The 24381-nt window shown below is 46.8% G+C and overlaps 1 protein-coding gene across 4 annotated transcripts in view; it reads left to right on the top strand.

Annotated features, from left to right (window-relative positions):
* The window catches only part of TIAM2 (TIAM Rac1 associated GEF 2), a 204890-nt gene that overhangs the window by 141517 nt on the left and 38992 nt on the right, over window positions 1–24381 (top strand). For all 4 annotated transcript variants that reach the window (XM_079148668.1, XM_079148666.1, XM_079148667.1 and 1 more), the window contains 4 exons: window positions 1612–1716; window positions 1943–2021; window positions 4249–4341; window positions 4852–5115. In XM_079148668.1, the coding sequence (XP_079004794.1) occupies window positions 1612–1716; window positions 1943–2021; window positions 4249–4341; window positions 4852–5115 (541 nt within the window). The remainder of the gene's footprint in view (window positions 1–1611; window positions 1717–1942; window positions 2022–4248; window positions 4342–4851; window positions 5116–24381) is intronic.

Raw genomic sequence — 24381 nt, 5'->3', positions numbered from 1 at the left:
ATGAATGGGTTTTGCTGCACAAATATACTTCTGAATAGACTTGATCACCAATGTCACATTCCTGTCCCTTCTAATTTTGTGCAGTGTGTAAGGCCTCACTTTCTACAGAGGCCTTTCTACTATCTTCTTGTTGATAGATTTAGTAATTTGCACTTGGCTCTTTGATCCCGTCAGTGGAATGAGTTGCTAAGTCATGAAGAACCTGAGAATTCTACCTAAATTCTAAACACCTTTACACCTACGATGATCCTCATGTGTGTTGCTACTTCAGTTACTTGGAGATGCTCTGTAAAGGTGGCATCAACTGTGAAGTGCTTTGATATTATCTTAAATCCTTTTACCTGGTTTCACCAGACTAAATAAGTAACTCGATGCCATTCACGGTTGCTTCATGGAGATCGATATGAGATGATGTTTATTCATTATTCAAACTAGACTTTATTCCCATTCTGAAAAGGAAGTACATGAAAAGTGTAAAGACAATCTGCAGAGAGATGAAATAATTCCCAAAGGCAGCTCAAAGGCTGTTCGACCACCAGGTGGCGAGGTAGAGCTTAAGTAGCTAAGTTCAGTGTGTGTGTAATGGAGAAAAGGTTAGTTGTGGTCGGTAACTAGGTAGCACTTGCAGGCAATAGATGAGGCGGATGTTTGCTTTTAGTCCTCTGTCCTCACTTGGACTTGAAGCTTTAGGATTCTATGTTCACCTATGTACCTTGCAGCCTCAGGAATTTATTTGCCTTTTGCTCTAGTATGTGAGTTTTTAATTAAAAAAAAAAAAGTGTTGTTCTATACCAGTGATACAAATTATTGACTGCTGGATTTTCCAAGTGTTAAAGGGTGTAAGAAATAATGGGCCAGTTAATTTCCATTGGCACATAGGCCTGAGTAAATGTCTCAGTGTTGAAAATGAGAGGGGCGTTGGGGAGAGTGAGTGTGCGTATTTGCACATTTTTCTTTTGAGAAGTTATGTGGTGGGAAATTCCCAGTTTTGAGGTCTCTGGAACCTGAGATTGTTCACATTTTCCAAATTTCTCTACTTTAGTCATGGGAATCCACTTAAAGTTACATTCAACGAACATATAAAGAGAACATTTGCTGTGGTGGTCAGGTTTATTCTACTATCAGATTTGTTTTCCCTAATGTCTTAAAAGTGCATCCCTTGCATTTATTTAACGATAAAATAATTTAGAGAAAATTTTCTTAGAAATGATTGTCTCTTCTTTCTTACATAAAATTTGAGCTCTTTTATAGTTTTAAACTCAGCAAATTATATAGTCCTTTTTTTTGAAACCAGGGATTGAACCCTGGAGCCCTTAACTAGTAAGCCACATCCCAAGCCCTCTTTTATTTTATTTTGAGACAGAGTCTTGCTAAATTGCTGAGGGTCTCTCTAAATTGCTGAGGCTGCCTTTGAACTTGCAATCCTCCTGCCTCACCTCCCCAGCCGCTAGGATTATAGGTGTGTGCCACTATGCCTGACTTATATAGTCTTTTTTAAAAAGAGATTTCTACTTTTTTTTTGTTTTTTTTTTGTTTTTTAAGGGGCCTGCTGAACAATGATGAATTTGGAAAGAACATTTAAAGTCTGAATACCTGTGTTTTTCTTCATAGATGAGGCAGTTGGAACCCAGTCACTATGGCCTTCAGCTTCGAAAATTAGTCGATGCGAGCTTCCAGTGCTATGTTCCTGCCCCGTGTGAATACATGCAAGAACAGGCAAGTGCATTCACTTTAGAAGAGCGAATCTGAATCATATCTGAGGCCTTTTGGATTTGAAAAATGTAATTTTGAGGGAAAACTGTTTAAACATCACACATGGTTTGGAAATGAACCAAACTGTCTTGTTGACAGTTTTTTTGTTATGAAAAAATCATGTCAAAAATAATTTTCCGAGATATCAAAATATCAATCCCTCTGATTTTGTTGTTTTGGCCTTTTGCAGGTTTACGATGAAATAGAAGTCTTTCCTCTAGATATTTATGACGTGCAGCTCACAAAGACTGGGAGTGTGTCTGACTTTGGTAAGAGCAGGGGGCTGGGCTCCTCCTCCTGGCTGGCTCCCACCCTCATCTCTGGACCTGGTTGTTTTATGTTCACGTTTTCAGAATATGACATTAGTTTCTGAACTTCCTTTCTCTTTTTCTTTCATTACTATTCATATTAGTAGACTAAAATATATCAATTCTGGGGAACAAGGCCGAAGTAATGGAAGGAATGAATGTAAAAATTACGGTGTTGATAGTAAGAACCCTGAATCTCCTGGGAGCCAGGTGCTGCTCTGAGCAGATTAACTCATGAATCACACGGTTCTCCTTTTCCTCTGTAGTATCTTTGCCCTTAACTTCTTGACCTGCCTGGAATTCTGTCCTTCGCTTTCTTTTCCCTGTCACTTCTCTCTGATGCTGTGATTCGTATTGTCCTTTAAGAACTAAGTAAAGGTCTAATTTTCCTGAAGAAGCCTGATCCGCCTGCTTGTATTTCTCTTCCCTTACTTTAACAATTACAGGTCAGTACTTCCAAGATCCCTTTGTGACATTTCATTCTTCCATTTCTCTGGCTTTGTACTGAAACTTGGCCTGAAGCTCTCTGTAAACTGTGCTCTTAAAGTTCATTTGGTCTTTTATTATTTTAAAAATTTTTTTTTAGTTGTCAGTGGATCTTTATTTTATTTATTTATATGCAGTGTTGAGGATTGATATTATTGTCTTTTATAGTAGGAAGTCAATGATTAAATAATGATCCATAAATATCTCCATAGAAAAACTATTTTTTGTTAAGAAATACATTGATATAACGTAAGTTTTTTCCTTAAAATGACACAAGTTGATAATATGTTAAAATTTCTTTCTTTCTTTTGATTTGCCATTTCCTTTTTGTTTGTTTGGTATCAGGCACTGAACTCAGGGACACTCTACCACTGAGCCACATCCCCAGCTCTATTTTGTGTTTTATGTAGAGACAGGGTCTCCCTGAGTTGCTTAATGCCTCTCTTTTGCTGAGGCTGACTTTGAACTCGGATCCTCCTGCTTCAGCCTCCTGAGCCCCTGGGATCACAGGTGTGTGCTACCGCGCCTGGCTGCTCTTTGTTTCTTAATTACATAATCAGTTTTGACCCAAATGTTATCTTAGTTTTTCCTTTGAAGCTCTCTTGGCCTTTTGTCTACTCCTGTTGGCCTTCACTCTGCTTTCCATGTCCGCCATTTGTGTTTCTTCTTTGTATTTGAATGACTGAGTGAAGATACTTGCAGAGATTCCCTTTGGTGGCTGCAATCTGCCAGGCTCTGCTGGAGGCACCAGGAGACAGAGGGAAACAAGACACTGTCTGTCCTCATTGACCCCCGTATTATGGGACCCAAACCTGGAAGCTTGGCACCCGGCCGTGGCATCAGAATCGGGAGGCGCCCTCAGAGGAGGGACACGCATTGAGTTTAGCACGTCTGTCGTGTTAGGGCCAGCTCTGTATCCATCTGGCGTTTTTCACCTTCTCAACAAACGTATTGAACTAAATTGAATTTATTTCAAGAAGTATCTTTTGGTTGTGACTTCAAAAATAAATTTTAGTTGTGGCAAAATACACGTAGCAAAGATGGCATCTTAACGGTTTTAAGGGCGCTATTGTGTATCACTAGGTTCACTCACTTCTGTGTCTTGTGATCCCACCATTCATTTCCAGACCTCCTCATCCTGCACATCTGACGCTCTAGACCCATTAAACGAGGACTGTCCGATTCCTCCTCCCCTGGCCTCTCTCAGCCGACGTTCCACTTTCTCTCTCTATGGATTTGACAGCTCTAGAAGTGGAATCATGCAATAATTGTCCTTTGGTGCCTGGCTTGTTTCCCTTAGCACAGTGCCCTCTAGGTTCATCTGTGTTGCAGTCTGCGCCCTATTTTTCTTCCCTTTTTAAGGCTAGGTAATGTTCCATTGCATGTACGTGTTATGTTTTGTTCATTATTCCATTCTTTGGACAGTTGGACCATTCCCCCTGTTGGCTGTTGTGATAGTGCTGCCATGGCCGTGAGCATAAGATCACGTTTGAATCCGCTCGTGCACCCCTGTGTCTTAAACCTTTGGGGCTGACGCATTCCTCTTTTTCTACCCCTGCTACGTATCTGTCTTTCAAAATAGTTGTAATTTAGAATTTCTCAGCAGACCATATTTATGAGACTAGATATTCAAGAAAATATTTGCAATTGGGTTGGAGCAGTGAATGGGTGAGGTGAATTTAACTTTTCTTTTCATTCCCAGGGTTTGCAGTCACAGCCCAGGTGGATGAGCACCAGCATCTCAGCCGGATATTTATCAGTGACGTTCTCCCTGATGGCTTGGCATATGGAGGAGGTCCGTGTGGCACCACGTCTGTTCTCTCTTAGTCTCAAACTGTGGGAATGCAGTCTACCTTGTGACATTTTTGTTTTGTTTGATCAAAAAATGGTTTCTCCTGCCATTTTAAAGTAAACTTAAGAGTTTAATTGGAAGTACATATATGCACGAATATATATACAGAAAGCACGTGTGCATGTGTGCGAATGTTTTAAAAGAGAGAGCACGCATCGATGTGTACAGATAGAGGGAGAGAGTGTGAGGGGCAGGCGGACACAGATAAAGCAAACGTCCTTTCTCAGGGAATTTACCATCAGAACATGAACGAGTGGCTCCCCAAATCGTGTCATGTCAAAACTCTTCCCTCTAATGCTAGCTCCCAGTGGCCTCTAGCCACTGTACGAAGTGGTATTTTCTCTGAGGAAAGCAACAGGCCAAACAGTCCCTAACGGTACCTAGTTTGAGTTTGCAGCCTTCAGAATATCTCAGTAACCTGTTTTCTTCCTGTTTCCCCATGCTGCTTCTCAGGATTGAGAAAGGGCAATGAAATCATGACCTTGAATGGGGAAGCTGTGTCTGACCTTGACCTCAAGCAGATGGAGGCCCTGTTTTCTGAGAAGAGTGTTGGACTCACTCTGATTGCCCGCCCTCTGCACACAAAAGCACCCCTGGGTACTTCCTGGTCAGACAGTGACCTGTTCTCCCGGGACCAGAAGGGTCCGCTGCCCTCTCCCAACCAGTCCCAACTGCTGGAGGAATTCTTGGACAACTTTAAAAAGAATACAGCAAATGGTAGGTCTGCATCATCTTCCTCCTTAGTGGCTGATATCAGGGACCAGTCTTGGGCTGCTGGTCTGCTTGCAAACTCAGACCTCAGCAAGATCGCGTGCATTCTGGGAGTTACGGTGCTTTCATGAAAATAGAAAGTAGTGTTATTTTTTATATCTTTATTTTATTTATGTGGTGCTGAGGATCAAACCCAGTGCCTCACACGTGCTAGGCAAGTGCTTTACCACTGAGCCAAACCCCAGCCCACAAAGTACTTTCTCATAGAATATTCTTTAAAATTGCAGACTCTTTAGAGTCACCCATGGTATTTAGTACACAGTTGCCTGTGAGGCAGGTCAAGTGAAAGCCTGCGTAGATGCGAAGGTGGAGGGGTTTTCTTACTCTGCAGGGTCTCGGGCCGGCCGGGGTGAGCGCCGTGCTGGCTTCTGGAGCAGCCAGTACGCTTCATTTCTTGTCAGGTGGTGCTTTCTCAGGAAGCAGGAAACTTTCGACATGTGTTGTGAATTTCAAAACCTTGTGAAGGCCTAAAACTGAAAAATTTGATGCCAGTGTCTTTTTCTCCAGGTAAAACTTCCAACTGAGGAAATCATTCAGAGGCTTGAATTTCTGAGATTATTGCTCATGCATATTTCCTATGCCTGCGATTTAGTAAATTAGAGGCTTTAGCTATTTGGGAACATGGGGAGTATCCCTCTGTCCAGAGAACCCCACAGGGACTTCGTGCTGGGAACCCACGAAGTCTTTTTTGTACTTAACTAAAATGACAGTGGATTTCAATCAAAGTTTTTGCATGATTACCAAAAATGAATGAAAAGCCCAAAAGAGAAGCTGTTAAGATGGATGTAATTATAAGGCAAGTTTATTAGGTCATTTTGGGAATTAAAAAATCAGATTGTAAGATTTGTGATTCAATAAGATTTCCAGTGCTTTCCCCTCCTCTCTCGGGGCTTTCCTTCCATTTAAAATGCCATTAAATCGACGATTGGGATATAAAAGGGAGTGTCATAAAACAAAAAGTTATGATGGAACTCATTAATTACGTGGCATATTAGGACCATCACTCAACCTGCTGGGTTGCTGTCACAAGCCTGAGTGTTCCATGTAATCTGTGCGAGTGTCGCCTTGTTGGATTCATTACTCTTGCGGGACATGTGACTTCCTGTGTTATACCTCTGCATTTTATCACAATAAGGAACCGCTGCAGAGTCTATAAGACTTTTGATGCCTTTGGGAGGGAGTTCCTATAGAAAGCAGCAAAAGGGGGAAATAGGATGAAGCAGGTGAGCGGGCTTGTCTACCACTTAAGGCAAAGAAGCAGGATGAGAAGGTGGCCCTGGGTGTCAGACAGCTGCCCTCGTTCTCGTCCGAGGAGCCTCTTGGGTGGCTTGATACCTTCCCCGAGAGCTGTGTGCGTAGGTCGCTCGGCTCGCCAGCCTCAGCGGGCTTGTCCACGGCTGGTCTTGCTGCCCGTGCCCCTCGACACGGCCGCAGCGCCCACACCTGCAGACGTCTTCCCTGGACGGGGCTTCCCCACCCGCCAGGGAGGCCACCGACTCCTTCCTTCCTGGTTTCCTGGTGGGACTGTGTTCCTTGGGGTGACAGTATCCCAGGCAATGTGCCATGCCCTCTGCCCCAGGTTTTAGGGCTTGGCCCCTTCCTGAGCTCCAGACGGCCGTTCCATAGCAGCGTGCTTGTGTCGGAAAGGAAGCAGCCAGGGGGCCTGTCTCTCCACACACTTTGCAAACATGACTGCTTTTCTTTCTGTTTGGGACAGCGACCCCCCTTGGGAAGGAGGCTAACTGCCTGTGAGTGACCATCTCAGGAAGAAGCCTGCTTATTCTGAAGGTTGCGGGGGTGGGTGTGAAATACAGGGCAGGCAGGTAAGAAATTGACAGAGAAAAGCAGGAGCGAGCCTCTCATTTGTACATTACATCTCTGCGTGGAAAGAAGCCTGTGTCTGCGGCCGCTCTAAGCAGGGGCGTGAGGACAGACACGCAGCCCGGCCAGACCCTCTTCCCTTCCCTGGCAGAGGCGTTGCACGCTGTTCTTCACGGGGACCCTGGGGGCGCCCCAGTGCATGCAGCTGCCTTTCTCACACCCTCCATGGGCTGCTTCTGCCCTTCTCCTTCCTCTTTGCTGCACTGGGGATCGCCTGCCACATAAACGTCTACACCCAGCCATTGGCTCAGACTCCACTTCTGTGGGAGCCTGTGCAAAGTCCTTGGGCCTTGGTTTCCCCATGCAGAGAACCAGACTCCTCCCACCAGGTCCACTGTGAGGTGGAGGAGGTTATGTGGTGGTGGGTTCAACCCAGCTCCTATGTGGCAGGAATTCTGAAACCCTGATTCTCCTCCTTTGCAGCTTAACATTTTATTAAACTTACTTTCATTTGCTTTTGCAGTGAAGCAAAAAACAGTAATCCTGTTTTCATTCTAAAAAAAATAAAAAAATTTGCACAGATAAAAATTTAAATGACGTTGAAAAACAGTTAATAACACAACCCTGGTTAATGCTTAGCAGTGGTCATTTCTAGACGGCATCTGGGTACTTGGAAAGAGGGAAGGATGGCCCTGCTTCCTTGTCCAGAAAGGCCAGTTCTCTGTCTTTTAAGGACTTCCTGGAAGAGAAGACCTGCCTTATAAGAATATCAGGAGGAGGAGGAGGAAGAAAGCGTTAACTGGTTGGTCGTATTTTGATCATTCCAGCGGAATATTTACTGACCTCCTCCCTGTTGAGTGTTTGAATGTGGGAGGCCCTGGGGACAAGCCACATGGCGCTTAGGACTTGTGGTCTACTTTCGGTTTTGGTCAGTAGCCAGACGTTTGTGTTGGTTAACCTTTGTCTCTTGATTAGGTTTGAGTGGAGGGAAAAAAAAATTATCTGTCTCTATCTAAGGAAGTATTAGTCACAATGACACGTCCCAGGGAGCCAGGGAAGTGGTTGTGAGTTGCCGTTTAGGCTCTGTGTATTTCTAGAAAAGATGGGTCCTGCTGGTGTTGGAGGCTGCTTGATCCGCACGTTGTCGTTTAGGGAAATGGGTCTCAAGTCCACAGCGAGTGAGGCTTGCCTGATGGGCGTGGGAAGTGCCCGCTCCTGGTCCTGCTGTGAGCCTGCCTCCTTCAGGTGATTTGGGCCAGGGTGGCCGCCATGGAGCAGCCCTGGTCAGGGCGCGCACTCTGCCTCGTGGCCACTAGTCCGCAGGAGGGGGGCCTGGACATGAGCAGCCCCTCTCCCTGAGTTCTTGAAAATTGAAAGAGATAATAGCAAAGGGAAACTGCCGTGCTTGGGCGGGGTGTTCTCTCTGGTAGGGAACTCATGCCACTACCGTCCTTCAAGGTGGTCACAAAGCAGCCAGTGGACTGGCTACCTCACCCCACTTGCTCCTCAGCCCGGCTCAGGAGACATGTTCCATTCAGCAGGCGAGTCCACTGGAAAGCGGAGGACTCCCCAGTCACCAGCTCCACTCCTGAGCCCCGCGGTCCCCGAGGAGCAGAGCACAGGAAGATGCTGAGAACCCACCAGTGTTCAGGATGACGTTCCTTTGCCCCCTAAGAAGTGAATGACTCTTTGATTTTTGCTTCAAGGGTTTGAATTCCTGTTTTAGTATCCACAGGAAGAGGGAATATGCATGAGCCGTATTTGACTGAAGTGGAAATATCATCTGTAAAGACTTTTTACAGGGAGAACTAATTTTACCACTCTAATTCCGCAGAGGCCAGTGTTATTTTTAGCACCAACAAGGCCACCATTGAGCGGGCCCGGAGTGCCAGGCCTGTTTGTGCTGGGATCCTATTCATGTTACTTTTATGATTTATACATGAAAATCTCTTTTCTAGTATTTGCCATCTTTTGAACACTTCCAGTAGCTTGGGGAAGTCTCATTGGACACAGAGTTCCTGAAGAGGACCTATTTCAACTCTGGACTCGCGGCTTTGATGCATGCTCTTTCTCTTAAGCAGCTCTTGATGCCTTCTAGGGTTAGGGGTATGTTTAATGGGAGGTGAAACAGGAAAGACCAGGGTTCCTGCTCCCAGTGGGCCAGTGCAGACCCAGCCAGTGCATCCCAGATGGTGAAGGTAGCTGTGGCCTGAGGTTCCTCTCGGGCGGCCACTTTGAAGTCTGCGTGCTGTTGCCTCAAGCTACCAGAAGCCACTTAGATGTCAGTTTGCTCTCTTGGATGTATTGCCCCCGGGGATGCACGTGTCCCCCATGCAGCTCTTCACCAGGGGAAAGTCTTAGGAGCTGGCTGTGATGTGGCCTGGCTGCTCATTTCCTGCTTCTGAGTGCAAAGGCATTTTGTTTAGGATGACTAATAGCATTTAGCTCAGAGAACGCGCTGTTTGTGTGTAAAACTGCTGTTACTGAGTCTGCCTGGCTGACACCCCAGACTTCCAGATGTAAAAACATATTAGTATCCTAAGGAAGGGTGGTGCATTTTTTTTAATTAAAAAAAAAAAAAAAAAAAAAACTGATTGGGAAATATCGGCTTTGCCAGGACTTGGAACTTTGGTCTCAGAATTATTAGTTTCTTAGAAGCATTCTGAAAGGAGGTTTCAGCGTGTCACTGGAATATAGCATGTGGCTTTCTGTTAGCTGTGGAAAGAGCTGAGATCCTTGAGTACTAACTCGCTTGCTGAATTTTGATCAGGAATTTGATTCCCTTTTTCTCTCCCTTGTCATTCATTCACTCACACATTCGACCTTGGTAGATTGTACAATAGATGTTATTGTCTAATCTCAAGAAATGTACAGTTGAGTGGAAAGAGTAAAATACTTGTGAATAATAATTCCCATTAAAAGAAACAAACACTTTTGCAGTGAAGAGAACAGGTTGGAGCTGGGATCGGACCTGGGCTTGTGAAGATGAATCAGAGCGCAGAGGAGTGCAGTCGAGGGACTGGACTCACGGTACAGGTGTCCCAGAGAGGTTTCTGGGGGCGCTGGCCTTTGATCTGGATGCTGCTGGTGCACAGGTTCTGCGCCTGACGGAGGCGAGGGAGTGTCCTGCAGAGCGGTGGCCTGCAGAGGCGGCAGGTATTCTCCTGGGAGAAGGCTGGTCAGCACGCTGGGCCAGGCAGTGGGAAACCGGCTCCCAGGTGTTACCGCACGTGGTGCACACATCTGGAAGACGCCACCAACCGAGTGTTACCTGGCTTTGCCTGCCTCGGCTGAAGTTCAGAGGACTCGTCTGCTCCTGGGACGACCTCTGGAGTGTGGTCTGAGAACTCGCACCAGCCTGTGGGCTCTGTTATTTCACCCCGGTGGCTTCATTGCTTTGGTCTTGTATTGTTTTAATGATTGGAAGTCCCCGTAAAATAAATAATAAAAAATTAGTTTTGGGAAAAGAGCAAGTGAATGCATTACTGTCGGTTCCCTGCAAAACCTAACAAGTCTCAGCACTGGGAAGCCATATACGCTGGTGGTCAGTCCTCACAGGTCACCTCAAGGGGCATAGCAGGCAGAACAATGCCCTGTGGCCAGCAAGAGGGCCAGCTGGTAGTGAGGGGTGCCCCTCGGCAAGGAGGGCCAGGCAGCGTCGGGCAGGGCAGAAGCTGGGGAGTAGAGTTTGCCCGCGTTTTCAGCATAAGCCAGTCTTGGGTTCTCTCTCTGAGCGTTAAATGGAAATACACCATTCAGGCAAAAACCTCAGGAATTCCTGGAAGAACAGGGCAGGGAGCACTTGAAGCGTGCCGCCTTTACAGAGACTCGGGCCTTCTGAATGCCCTGCCTGGTCTCCTGTTCACGCAGAGGGAGCCACACCTCTGGGTGCTGTTCTCTGCGTCTGGCTGGCTGTTAGGAGACAGCCTCCTAGCCCGTTGCGTAAGGAAGAGGAAAAGCGGACCCCTCTGTGCCTGTGCTGTCGAGCTCTGGCTGCCCAACGCTGCCTTCTGTGTTTGCCCCTTTGTTCCTCTTCTTTTGTAATGGGCTTAAAAATGAATTATCTTCCTGACTCTCTTCCTCCCTCTGAAGGGATCAGAACCATCCAGAAGGGCCACATCCTGGGTATCTCCTTTTTTAGCTCTCACTTTTAGAGACAACTGTTTTGTTGACAGCATCCTCAGTTTTTATGGATTGGCAGTACATGGGCATGGTATGAAATTCCAGCTAAGTCCCCTGGAATTGTGTAGCGTGGTGCTTAAAAGCATGGACATTAACCAGACATCTGGGTTCAAGTCCTGGCTCCAGCCTCTCCCGCTTACTGGGTGTGTGTCTTTGGGCAAGTCACGTGACCTCTCTGTGCTGAGTTTCAGCTATTGTAAAGTGGTCTAGAATTTTTATGGGATTAATGAGGAAAGATCAGGAAAACACTAGGTGGTGCTGGAACATGGCAAAGGCTACAGACGTGTGCGTTAAATAAAATAGATCGATTCTTCCCACTTCGTTCTTGGTCACTGAGTTTCTCTTTCAGGGCAATCATTGTTCTTAGTTTCTTTTTATTCTGGTCTGGTGAAGCTTAAAATTGGAGGACATGGTGGGGTATTTTTCTGCTTTGTTTTTTGGGCACTACCTTAGTATGTGACTGGGGTAGGCAGGATGAGGGCCACCTTCAAAATGCCCAGACCCCAATCCTCAGACCTGCAAATGTGGCAGAAGGGACTTAAGTGGCAAAAGGAGCTTTGTGGGTGGGAGGAAACGAGGGGCCTTGAGATGAGGTATTACCCTGGGTGACACAGTCATCACAGGGTCACAGGGAGGGAGGAAGGAGGGCCGGAGTTAGAGGGGTAAACGTGTTAGGGAGGTAGGTCAGTGTCACCGGGGACACAAGTCACATTCTGCAGGTCAGTGTGACCAGGATCTCGAGCCATGCCCTGCAGGTCAGTGTGACCTGGGGCCATGAGCCATACCCTGCTGGTCAGTGAGACCATGAGCCACGCCCTGCAGGTCAGTGTGAGCTGGGGCCATGAGCCATACCCTGCTGGTCAGTGAGACCATGAGCCATGCCCTGCAGGTCAGTGTGACCAGGGCCATGAGCCACGCCCTGCAGGTCAGTGTGACCAGGGCCATGAGCCACGCCCTGCAGGTCAGTGTGACCAGGGCCATGAGCCACGCCCTACGGGTCAGTGTGACCTGGGACCATGAGCCACGCCCTGCGGGTCAGTGTGACCTGGGACCATGAGCCATGCCCTGCAGGTCAGTGTGACCAGGGCCACGAGCCATATCTTGCCATCAGCCTCTGGACGTTAGTACATGAAAGGAGAGAAAGTTTCCCTGTGCAGATCCAGGTGTCCTGCTGGCCTTGGTCTTCCGGCCTCCAGAACTATAAGGTAACTAATTTGTGTTTGTGTGTCAAGTGCTGTGTTTGATGGCAGAGATGCGAAAACGAAGGATCCACAGTCCCTACCTTCAGGGTGTTGGGTGGAGGTGACGTGGACTAACACCCACGGGAGACGTCATCACTCACTGTAGCGATTGCTCCAGGTTCAACAAACTCATGGTCGCCTTCTGGACCCTTTACTGCTAGAAATTACTGGGGACTCCAAAGAGCCCTAGTCACACAAGCTATTTACTATATTAGACATTCAAACTGAGAAAATTTCAAAATATTTATTCGTTTTAAACTAGCAGTGAACCCACTTCATGAAATGTTTCTCTAAACAAACAAAAAGTTTGGAGAAGAGTAGTTTGTTCTATTATTTTGCAAACCTCTTGCATACGCATCTTCCCAGAGGACACTGTTGGCTTCCTCCTGCCACGTGTCACCATGCGTTGTTCTGGTGGAACTGTTCGAAGACGGTCCTGTCTCACCCAGACATACGCACTTGGGAAGGAGTATTTTAATTGCCCTTTCTGATAAATGTGGAGATTGTCTTTGATACTACACCAAAACCCAACCAGTGGTCCCTCAAGATTGGTTGCAACGTGGAATCTGAGATGGCATTAGTGGCCTTTTCTTCCTGATCACATAAACATCCCATAGATTATCTTACAGTTGAAATGGATCTTTTACTAGTACATTATTGTACAGCTTGCATCATTTATTTGAAAGATATGGGCTCACTGAGTTGTGTGGATCTCCAGTACAGATATTTCATTATGCTGTATTAAAAAAAAATCACATCAAATCTCATTGGAAAAGTCTTTGAATATTGGGAATCTGTCACACTCAAAGTGGTGGATTCAAAGTTTCTAAGAATCTAATTTTTGCTGGAAAGTTTATATTATATCTACAAATACTGTCAGTTGTTTTTGTAGAAGGTTTGCTTTGTTCATTTTAAAGAAAATATTTTCAGGGCTGGGATTGTGACTCAGTGGCAGAGCGCTTGCCTAGCATGTGTGAGGCACTGGGTTCGATTATCAGCACCACTTAGAGATGAATAAATAAAATAAAGGTCTATGAACATTAAAAAAAAGAAAATATTGTCAGTTAGTTGTATTTTCAAGTATAAGTCACGTTTCATGAGTTCAGTCTGCAGCACGGTTGGTTGTCTAAGTGCTTTTCCTCCCAGCCACCCACGTCCCTCCTTGGCCTGTCCCGAGAGAGCTGAGTGTCTTTCTCGGGTGTGTTCCGAGGGTCAAGATGAGAAGGCTCCATAATTTGCACAGCTTTACAGGGGACATTCCTAAGTGAAATGGCATGCTTCTCAACCTGAGAGTGTGACGGAGAAGAATGCAGTGGCGCCTGGGACAGTGTGAAGTCCCTGCCTTGACATGTGCTAAGCCACCATGAGAGTCGCCCACCAGTGCATTGCACCATCTGTGCAGATGACCTTGGAGAAAAGGGCACGTGATGCTTACTATCATTCTGGGAGTAATTTTGAACTTGGACATTCCTCAAAAGGGTCTCAGTGGCCCTAGGATGCTACCGAGCACGCTTCGAGAAGGGCTGCTGTATCTTCAGGCAGCAGTAACACCAGGGGCAGAAAGCTCATGTGGACGTGGTCAGGGCCACTGTGAGGGAGGGTCTCCTTTATGCTGGACTCTGAAGCATGAAGGGGCAGAGGAGGAGGGAAGTGGGCAGGGGGATGGGAGCCTGGCTGTGGGGCAGAGTGTGAGATCGTTGGAAGTTCTGGTGCCAAGGGGAAGCGGGAGGAGGAAGTGGGACTTCAGGCCGAGAAGCGGGTCAAGCCTGAGTTCCCTCCAGAGTGGTCCCGTCACACTCGAGCAAGACAGACCCCTCTGCCCGTGCGGGGAAGGGCGCAGGAGCTGCTCCCACCACGCTGAGCGATGGGGTGGGAGGTGGGGCCTGTGTGCCGGGGCCCTGGCCGCCCTGCACCAGAGCCCGCGGTCGGCAGGGGGACTTGGCCTCCCTCGGCAGGGACTCTTCGAGCATCCATAAATCCCCAGCACGAAAGCAGAGCACTCAATAAATATGTGCTTGAACATTTGAATCAGTGAATAAAAGATATGGAAATAATAGGGCCTGGATGTGGGAAAGAGGCCACGGAGCCACTCCACCATTGGTGGCCCACTCCCTCCCTCGCGGTACGTGAACACCTATGCTGTCTCCCAGCGGTGGTTGTTTAAAGTGTAGAAAGTCACACTTGTGGCCAAGAAGGGCATCAACTCTTTGTGTCTTGAGGTTTAATCTGTGGTATGAATAATTTGGAAAAAAAAAAATTTACCTCAAAATTGGGAAATGAACTCTTGTACTTCATTCCGAACTCAAGGCCTTCAGTTAGGTCCAGGAAGCAGCCTCCACCCCCACCGTAGGGTGCATTGCCTGCAGAGAGCACCCTCAGGCCCAGCTGAGAAACGTGGTCTCTGGAAAAAATAGTTTTCTCTTCTTAACTTTTCTTTCATGTGTTCATTTAACAGCTGTTTAGTGACTGGTTGTGGTGAGGGACTCTCAGCCATGTCTCGTGTGGATGAGAAAAGGGTTAACTGCCAGAGGATGATGTTGGTTATTTTTCAGTCTATTACCCCAAAACTTCTCTACTCAATAACACACAAGAGCCAATACTCTTTTTAAATGAGAGGGGCGTGACGGGTCTAGCCGTACCAGCTCTGGCCTCTTATGACAACATGGAGTCTCCCAATTCTCCTTTATCTATAACACACAGGTAAAGGGGACCAGGACCGGTAGGAGCTTCTGTGATGGACAGGATAGGAGGAGTTAGGGGAGCCATTCTCGTAGGGAATCTAGACAGGGAACCGTCTGATTCTGCTAGTAAGGATGGCTTCCCACAGGTTATGGTGTGGCAGGGACTGTTGTTGGAGAGGTACAGTGAACACAGCAGGTTAGAAAAGTCTTCTCCCATTGCAGTGCAGGAAATAGAGGGTGGGCAGAGCATAATCAATTACACAGGATGTTCACCGGGAGTGAGTGGAATGGCAAAGTTAGAGCAGGCCCAACAGGAGCTGGGGCGGGCAGGGTGCCGCTGTAAATCCAGCAGAACTCAGGAGAGCACAGGGCATGGAGCAGAGGCCTGAGGAGGTGGAGGATGGAGCCCCGGGACATCTGGAAGCCAAGCTGTTCAGCCTGAGGGACAATGGAGAGTCCCTGAGAGAACTGGCCAGGACACTGGGGCACTGTGCTAAGTCTCTGTTGCATATCTCCTGCCTCCAAGATGATCTTCAAATGGCTTGTAATGAAAATCCATCTGTAAAAATCCCACAGAATCGATCAAAATTAGCAACGTAAAGAAAAAGGTTTGAGTGACAACTTCGTACTTTAAAGATTTTCACTCCTCATGTAAAGCAAACACATTTGTATGTAGGAGGAAAAAAATCAATAACCTTTTGAAATACAGTTGTAGGACATCAGTTCCTTTCAGACCATTCAGTGAGGAACTGTTGCATCTTATACATCTATTTCTGATGCTACAGTAATCAGCTCTGATCATTTGTAAGTTACCCATTTACAAATCCTTTTCTGGGGGAGTCATTAACCTCTTTAACATAAAATGAGAAAATGTGACAAAGTTCAAGTTACCCAGTTTTGTTACTTCTTGGTAGCTCTAGGAAAATTCCTTTGGAACTAGGCATGTGAAATTGTTAGTAAAATTATTGAGCCCTTCTGCTAGGGCTCTGGCTCCCCTTGCAGAAAAAGAAGATGCTCTCTAGAGAGTTTCTGGAGCAACAGAAGGACCCTCCTTGTACAGGTCTCCCCGGGGACTGACTTGAACCTGGAGTTGCCAGCGAAGCACTTTAAAACTGCTGAATTCAAGGACACGTTATCGTCCATGGTGTCACTTACCTTTCCAACACACTGTTCTCTCCTGAACTGCCAGCTGTGACTTGAATTCCAAATTTCATGTATTTGGATGAATGACCATGTCAGGCGTCTATGAATTTTAGTTGTCTTTTCATTAATCATTATTATTTTATAAAAATGAGGGGAGAAGGGGGTTATAAATGTTGATAAAAAGTCTAAGTTTAATACCCATGACCTTGAATGCCAGTCATCAGGTGTGCCTTGGCTAACGAGCCTTCAGATGTCAGTTGACCTTGCGGAGGTCTATTTGCCTGAGCTGGGAAAGGAGACGAAGATGTGGGAAGGTGTGTGTAAAGGTGAGATGTGATAGAAACTTCAGAACACTCTGAGGATCCCAGGAGTGGGATTTTGCAGAATCTCTGCTCAGGTCTGCACCCCTCTTTTAGGACTGTGTTGTGTGAGAGGGAGGGGCTGCCTGCAGGTGGCACTGGAGAGTCCTGGGCGCTCCCGTTTTGAGCTCTGAGCACCCTGAAGTTAGCACCTGTTGCCTTGCGGATTTATCTGCTCCTGAAAATCCCTGGAACACAGGGACTTGGTAGAAGGCAGAGATGCCTGAGACAGGCGGCTCTCGCAGCTCTTGGTCAATGGCAGATGTTGAGTAAGTAGCCACTGAGCAAAAGGAAGGTGTTGGGATGCTTGGCATGGGTTGGGGCTTCGCTGAGAGCAGTCTGTGGGCATGAGCAGAATCCACGGTGTGCACTAGAGACTTCCCGGCTCTTCTTCCATCTGCTGCGGGGTCACAACTGAGGTCTCTGCTTGCTTGCAGCACACGGAGGGGACTCTGAGCTGGCCTTTGGCTGTGCTGGGCTGGGAACCAGATGCTTTGCTCCCAAGAGTTACTCCATGCTGGCAGTCTGCAAAGCCCAGCTGGCGTCCCATATCCGCCCCGTTTGCAATTGTAGTGGGTTGATTGGTGTCTGTGATGTAGATAAACTAAAAACCACAACTAAAAGGGAACAGGAACTTGTGTGTCACCAGGGTAGGTCAGAACTGATAGATGCATTTTCAGTGTGAAAGGCTGGGTCCAGAGGAGGCGTGTCTGGACTCTTGTCCCTGGGTTAGTTCTGTGTGAGCTGGGGCAGGTGACTCTGCTTTCTCTTGCTTCAACTCCTAACAAGGGACTGGACAGGACAGTTCAGTCTTTTATTTTCCTTTCTCTAAAATTCATTTATTTCATACGATTAAAGTAACAATTTAATGACTTCAGGAAGGTGCATTTCTTAAGAAAGTTTGTGAAGCAATGGATCAAGAATCCCATTTCGGTTCGCAGGCATCTCATTACCTCTTTAAATAGTCAGGTCTTGACTGCTGTGGGGAAGGTGTTTGTTAGGGCTGGAATAATAGCAGGCTGTCTCACTAGAGAGATTCCACAGAGCTTAGGAGCACTAATTACCCCTTGCTTCACCCCTATGGAGCAGAGATGTGTTATTATCATCTCACTCTCACAGCTGGGTAAATCAAGGCAGAGACGCGGAAGTCACTGGGAGCTTGGAGAAGGTCACAGTCAGTCTTGGGTAAGGTTAGTCCCGTGTCACCTGGCTTTTCCCTCCACATGGGGACATGTCTGGACTTCAACCTTGTTTATTTCCCCCCTTTTAAGGATTTCTCTATTAATCCACAGAGTAAAACCCACTCATAATTTGCCCTTTAATAAAGCAGATTTAGATTTAGCTGAACTGACGATGGCCCTTGTCTTCTCATCGCGGTTCTTGTCTGGGGCCTGGGGGTGGTGAATAGGAACTGCCTGCCTTGTGGTCATTTGGTGAAAGATCAGTTGCTTGTCGTAATACTTTCACTGTCTTTATTCTCGATCAGTGTGTGTGACTGTCTGTCTATCGCTGGGATTTGTACTGAGAGTCTCACGCATGCTAGGCAAGTGTTCTGCCACTGAGCTACATTCCCAGCCCTTTTATTTTTATGACAGGGCCTCACCCAGTTACCCAGACTGGACTCCCAACTTGTGATCCTCCTGCCTCGGCCTCCTGAGAAGCTGGGATTACAGGTGTGTACCACTGTACCTGGCTTTGGAAGAATGACATGTCCCCCTAGCTTCTGGTAGCCACACATCTCTATGGATCAGCCAATTCTAGACATTTTCTATAAATGGAGTTGTACAATAGGTGGCCTGTTACGTCTGATTTCTTTCACTTGGAGTGATGTTTTCTTGCCCATGCAGGTTGTAGCATGAGTTCGTACTTCCTGCCTCTGTCTTACGGCCTTTCCGTGCAGCAGACGGTAGCGCTCACTGAGGACCGGCCTGCTGGGGCTTTCCTTAGCAACATTCTCATAATTCATGCATACTTTTTTTCTGCTTTTTTTTTTCTTGGATCTTTGAATAGAATTCTGAGTTAAATTGTTCATAAGAGTTATACCGAAACTCCACGTTATTAAAATTCTTTAAGTGTCTGAAATACAAAGTTGTCTGTCATACACCCCTGAATGTAATAAGCATGGCGTTTGGTGACTCTCCCATGTCTGGGAGTGTCAGCGTTTGGTTGTACCAAAACCTTGGTGGAAGATCTCCTTTATCCTGGGCTTCATATTTGTCACTGGGGACCCTGATGTGGTAAAGTGGGAGGCTCTCCTCTTTTGGGCTGCGTACTCCGCCTGGGTCACAGTCAGAGCTGTCTGCAGGAGGATGTGGGTGTTTCCAGAGCCTTCTGCCACGGTCCGCAGAGGAGCTGCATGCTGCAGTCAGCAGGGAGGTACATTCTGACCCTGCCACGCTTCGGCTCCTCTTGAGACTCTAAGGGTATTTATCCCGAGACAGTGAATCAAATCGTGGCAGCCTGTTATTAGGAAACATTTTCTACTGGCATTTGCTTCTCTTTATCACCAAAATTGAGCTGGCTTTGTCAAGAACATCATCGATTGGATTGTGACCTCAGGTTAAGTGGACTTGAGAGATTTATGAAATTTACATTTTTTTCTGGTATGGTATTTATGCGATGACAGAATTTACCTCTCTGCAAACTTGACAGTGACATGCAGTCTGCTGCTTTGAGTTTCTTAACCTCAAGAAAAAGAATAACGAAGAGTCCTAGATAAGGGTCAAACAGATTGATTTTTATCTATATTAGAGGTATGTAATTTTTAACTGGTGATCTTTTGGTTAATAGTGCAGTTTAGAACTTGATTAATTTTGTGGCTAACTCAGTTGTTTTTCTTTCACAGAACAGTCCATCTATTATTTCCACTATTTCATTTAAACAAATTTGTTTCATTTTTGTCTTACTGACTGATAATGAGAGATATTTGCCTACATGATAGAGCACAGCAAATGTTGTTAGTGAAAGGTGTCACAAACCACTGCATTTTAAAGTAAGAGCATGAATAAAATTCAGAGAAATTGGTATTAGTTAAAAATAAGCATTGCCACACCAAGTTTGCACATTTAAATTTAAAAATTGGGAGACTCTAAGCCTCTTTGCAAAGGAACTCACTGTTCAGTGTGCTCTTTGTACTGTAAGCATGTTGTGAGCATTTATGCAGAGTTTCGTAGCAATGGGTGAAGCTTGGAGAACTGAACAAAAAGTTTAAATTTATATTTAGAAAATGCTGACATTCCTTCACTGGGCTTTGATTTACCAAAATATTTATCTTCTCTTAAAGTTGCATTTGTATTTAAAGGAAGGAAGAAATTGGATAGAACAATTTCTAGGTTTCTTTTCTGATCTAAAGTTCTTTGATTCTCTACAAGCTGTTCATTTGTGGAATTGCCCAGTGGAAATTCTGAGAAATTGAAAAATCAAATAGATTAAGAGCAGAATTCACACAAACTATGTTATCTGAATGTGAGTACATGGTAGAATGTAAGTATTAAAGTCACCGATGCACGACTCTAATGCCACAGTGGATTGTGTAGTTGAAAGCTTAAATCATTTAGACTTCACTTTGAGCTTCTTTGATTTTATTTAAAAATTGTTTCCACTTTCTTTATGGAAGAGGATACTAATTTTCACATCAGAGGGGGTTCTCAGGATTGATGATGTAATCAATGAGAAATAGTTTGGCCTCAGATGAGATCTGCGGATGAATATGCCCAGGTGCTTCTCTGGCTGTGGTATTTTTAATTGTTGTAGTGAGCATATTTGATCTTGCTTGTGGGGTGAGGAGCCTAATGTTCGGTGATTGCAGCTCTCAGCTGGGCGCTTTTGGTGCACTTTGCATTCTCTGATGCCACTCGACTCTCCCAGAGAAAAAGTTGAGGTCCTGGCCATGGGGAGAAGGAGAGGCGTGTCCCAGAGAAGGTGGCACTGCCAACTCCATGACATCTTGGAAGTTTGTGGGTCTGTTTTGGGGATACATGTTCATAATGATCTGAACCAAGAACTAGCTGCCCCCACTTGCTGGAGCGTGCTTTGGGATTTCCAGGAGTGCCACAGACCAACAAGGCAAGGCACACGTGCCCTTTGTTTCGTTCAGAACTTTGCCCAAAGTTTTACCCTTTTTGGAAAATTGAGTCCTGCAGGTGGCATCCAGGACCCCTGGCTGTGGGTGGTCTGTGACTCTGGCTGTGGTTCTCCACAGTGCCCACGATGGACAGCTTCCACACAGGTTCTGGAGAGGTTGTGCCCACCCTTTGCACACGGAAACACGTATTTTACAAAATTAAAAACTACTTTCCATCTATTTTTCTCCCTTCGTTACTGCTAGGACAGCATTTTATTTTGTGTGTATTTTTTTAATGAAAATATGTGGAGGTAGAGTATATTAAATATGATTTTTATTTCAGGGGAGTGTAAGCATATAGTATCAGAAAGGGGCTTTTGGATCTGATAGTGTTGACGGGGAGTGTGCCATAATACATACCTTGAAACCTGGGAAACACTGTGAAAACGGCTTCTGGGGCTCGGGGTGTAGTGCCGTGGTAGAGACCCGGGTGTGATTCCCAGCATTCCCAGCACAGGGGAAGGATAGCTCCCTGCCCTGCTGCCCCATTCTTTCCCTCTGTCCCAGGGATCCTCAGGTCCCAGATGGAGGCAGAGCTGCTCCTGACGCCGCGCTCCTGTCTGTCCCTTGTGCTTCTGTAACAACACCTCGGTGGGGTGATCGCTGAGCAGAGCTCCCCGGCTTGCAGTTCTGGAGCTGGGAAGTCCCACACCGAGGCACTGGCGGGTCTGGCGATTCTGATCCAGACGGAGCCTGCGCTCTGCATCCTCACGGGGCAGTAGGTGATCCCACCCCCAGAACCCCTCGTACAGTGGCACTGGTCTGGTGACCTGAGTCCCTCATTAGGCCCCATCTCCCGGCACTGCCCCTGGGGACAGAGCTGTGCGGTATCCCTGCTGTCATCCGCCTGCAGCCTAGTCCTAGGGAAGTCTGACCCTGAATCTTCAACACAAGTTCTGGGGGTCACGGTCACTTCTTAGCAACTAGGATCCTTCATTTCTCAAAAAGTCTCACTGCACCCCCAGTATTCTGTCATTTTGCATTTCTTGTCTTGGTACAGAGGTCAGTAGCCTCAATTTCTCCTATAACTGCTGGCCAAGGATGCAGGAGGTGCTCTCAGGCTTTCGGCCAGAGTCCTTGAGCCAGTTGCCTGTCCTCAGGAGACGGGTCCTGGCTGCTGCTGTGGCAGAGAACCCTCACCCATCCTGACATGCCTGGGATCTCTGGGGTCAGCTGGCAGCCGCCTCGGTGGTGTCCAGGGGCGGAAAGAACTTTTATGCCTGTTCTCTCGCCACCTAGTTGAGTAGAGAGGAGGCAGCCAGCAAGACTGGGGTCCTGGGAGGGCATCAACTAGCTGCCTGCAGTTCTAGGGTGCAGGTCGGAGTCAGCAGGGCGACCACTGCAACCACACCCTCTCCCAGGCGTCCCTGTGCCACCCTCCCAAGGAACGGCCCCCCGTGCCTGTCGGAGGTAGCCTGGGGTATGCCGCTGTGTCTTACCTGGCAGGGGGAATAAGCGGCAAAGCTGCATCTTGCACAACAGCTGTGCGCCACTGGATTGAAGGTGATGCAGCTGTATAACTCTGAATTCAAGATTACGAGCTGCGTGGGTGAGGCGACCTTAACTTTAGCATTTCTTGATGTTTCTCTTTTTAAGTTGGTACCCAGGATGCTAGTTTAACACGGGTTTTGCCCTTTAATTGTAAAGGATTTGGGGTTGCCAGCTTTGGGGACAGTGGCACTAATTGAGCACAGGTCAAGAAGGAACAATTACCAGGTTTTCATACCTAAAGCCTCGTGTTTCCCCTGAGGTGTCTGCATGGAAATGCAGAGCTTGCTCTCCCTGATAGTTTGCCTGCCTGTCATCCATCTCCTCAAAGTATTGATTGATTAGGAGAAAGATGGGTGGGCCTGGGCTCATTGTGGCACCTGACCTAGCACCTGGTGGATGCTCAGTGCCCAGCACCAGTGGGGGAATTGATGAATCCAGTGGGTGGGGGTCCACATGGGAAGCCAATCCTATAAGCCAGGGTACTGGGGCTCTGCTCACTCAGCTACCAAATAGAAGCTCTCATTGGCCATGTTAAATGTTGGTTTTCCAAATTGCAGTACTTCACTCCTAACTTAATTTTCACAAGGAGTAAGTTGAGAAAGACAAAGGATATTTTTTTGGATATTTTTTCACTGCTCTGACTAAAAGGCCTGACCAGAACGATTGTAGAGGAGGAAAAGTTTATTTGAGGGCTCAAGGTTTCAGAGGTCTTAGTCCATGGACAGCTGGCCCCATTCCTCAGGGCTTGAGGTGAAGCAGAACATCATGGCAGAAGGGTGTGGCTGAGGGAAGCAGCTCACATGATGATCAGGAAGCAGAGAGAGGGGGACTCTACCCACCAGGTACAAAATATATACCCCAAAGGCACACCCCCAGTGACCCACCTCCTCCAGCCACACCCTACCCACCTTCAGTTACTACTCAGTTAATCCTGTCAGGGAATTAATTCACTGATTGGGTTAAAGCTCTTACAACCCAATCATTTCTCCTCTAAACATTCCTGCATTGTCTCACACATGAGCTTTTGGGGGACACCTCACATTCAAACCATAACAGATATATCTAGCAGATAGAAATAGTTCTCTCGAGTTTACTGCTTGCTTAATTTTCTCTTCTTTTAAATTTATTTACAGTTGTATATAAATAAATTTGTTTGTATAAATACAAAGAAGTGTCTGGACACTGGTACTTTATGATACTGAGTGCAGGGTGGGCAGGAAGCAAATGCTTCATGTTGTCCCCAAGGAATGAAGAGCCCTGGAAACACGTCAGAGTACGTGCATCCTGATGAGAAGGCCCTGCCAGGTGGAAGCTGGTTTTTTTGTAGGATATATTTACCCGTTAGCAGCCCCTGCTCAGGACGTGGGTGGAATGTACGTGGGGCTGTGCAGGCATCTCGCTCCAGGACAGGATGCCTGTTTAAACCAGTGTTGTAAGTAAGCATTTGGATCTTACCAGCTTACGCCCTTTTTATAGCTAGCCTTCCATCCTTCCAGAATGTACTTTTTCCTTATTTCTCCTCTAGAAAGAAGACCCAGGCCTGCTCCTTTTGCAGGAATGCAGGTTCTGGTGAAGTGCAGACTCTTGGAGCCGGGTCAATCTCTGGGACAGCTCTGGCACATTGCTGGTTACCATAGGGACTCTGCATATGCTCAGATACATTCTGCCTCTGCGGAATTTGGGTGGTGGGCTAGCTCTGAAATTTTCTCTCTTGGCAGATATCAGGAACTGTCCAGAGCTGCCTTTTCCTCTTGGGTCCCGGAAATTGGTTCCTGCGGCCATTCTGTCCAGTAAAGCTCCCTGAAGCCGAAGGCAGTGAGGGGGTTGGGGGAGCCTTGTGGGTTGTAGCTAAGCCTTTGTCCTGGGGCCGCTGAGTCTGACAGGAAGGGTCTCATATCTGTTGCGAGGTAAATGTCCCTCCTTTTGTCCTGCTTACCTGAAACGTGGCTTCAGAAAGTGAATAAGTCTCTCTCTGTAAGAAACACTGGCTTAGGGAGTTTCCCACATTTTAGTTCCAAGTTTTGGGAATAAATCAGGTGAATGACTCAGAGTTTGCCTGGCACCCGCCGTGACATCTCCCGTGCTATTTTCCCTAGCGTCCATCTGGCACTGCAGGCTCCCAAGCTCCTGTGCCCTTGCCGGGTCTGACTCTTCATGGGTCTCGCCATGAA

Source organism: Sciurus vulgaris (assembly GCF_902686455.1).
Source record: "Sciurus vulgaris genome assembly, chromosome: 7".
NCBI classification, from domain to species: Eukaryota; Metazoa; Chordata; class Mammalia; order Rodentia; family Sciuridae; genus Sciurus; species Sciurus vulgaris.
Note: the sequence above shows the minus strand (reverse complement) of the source record. Positions and strands in the feature narration are given on the sequence as shown.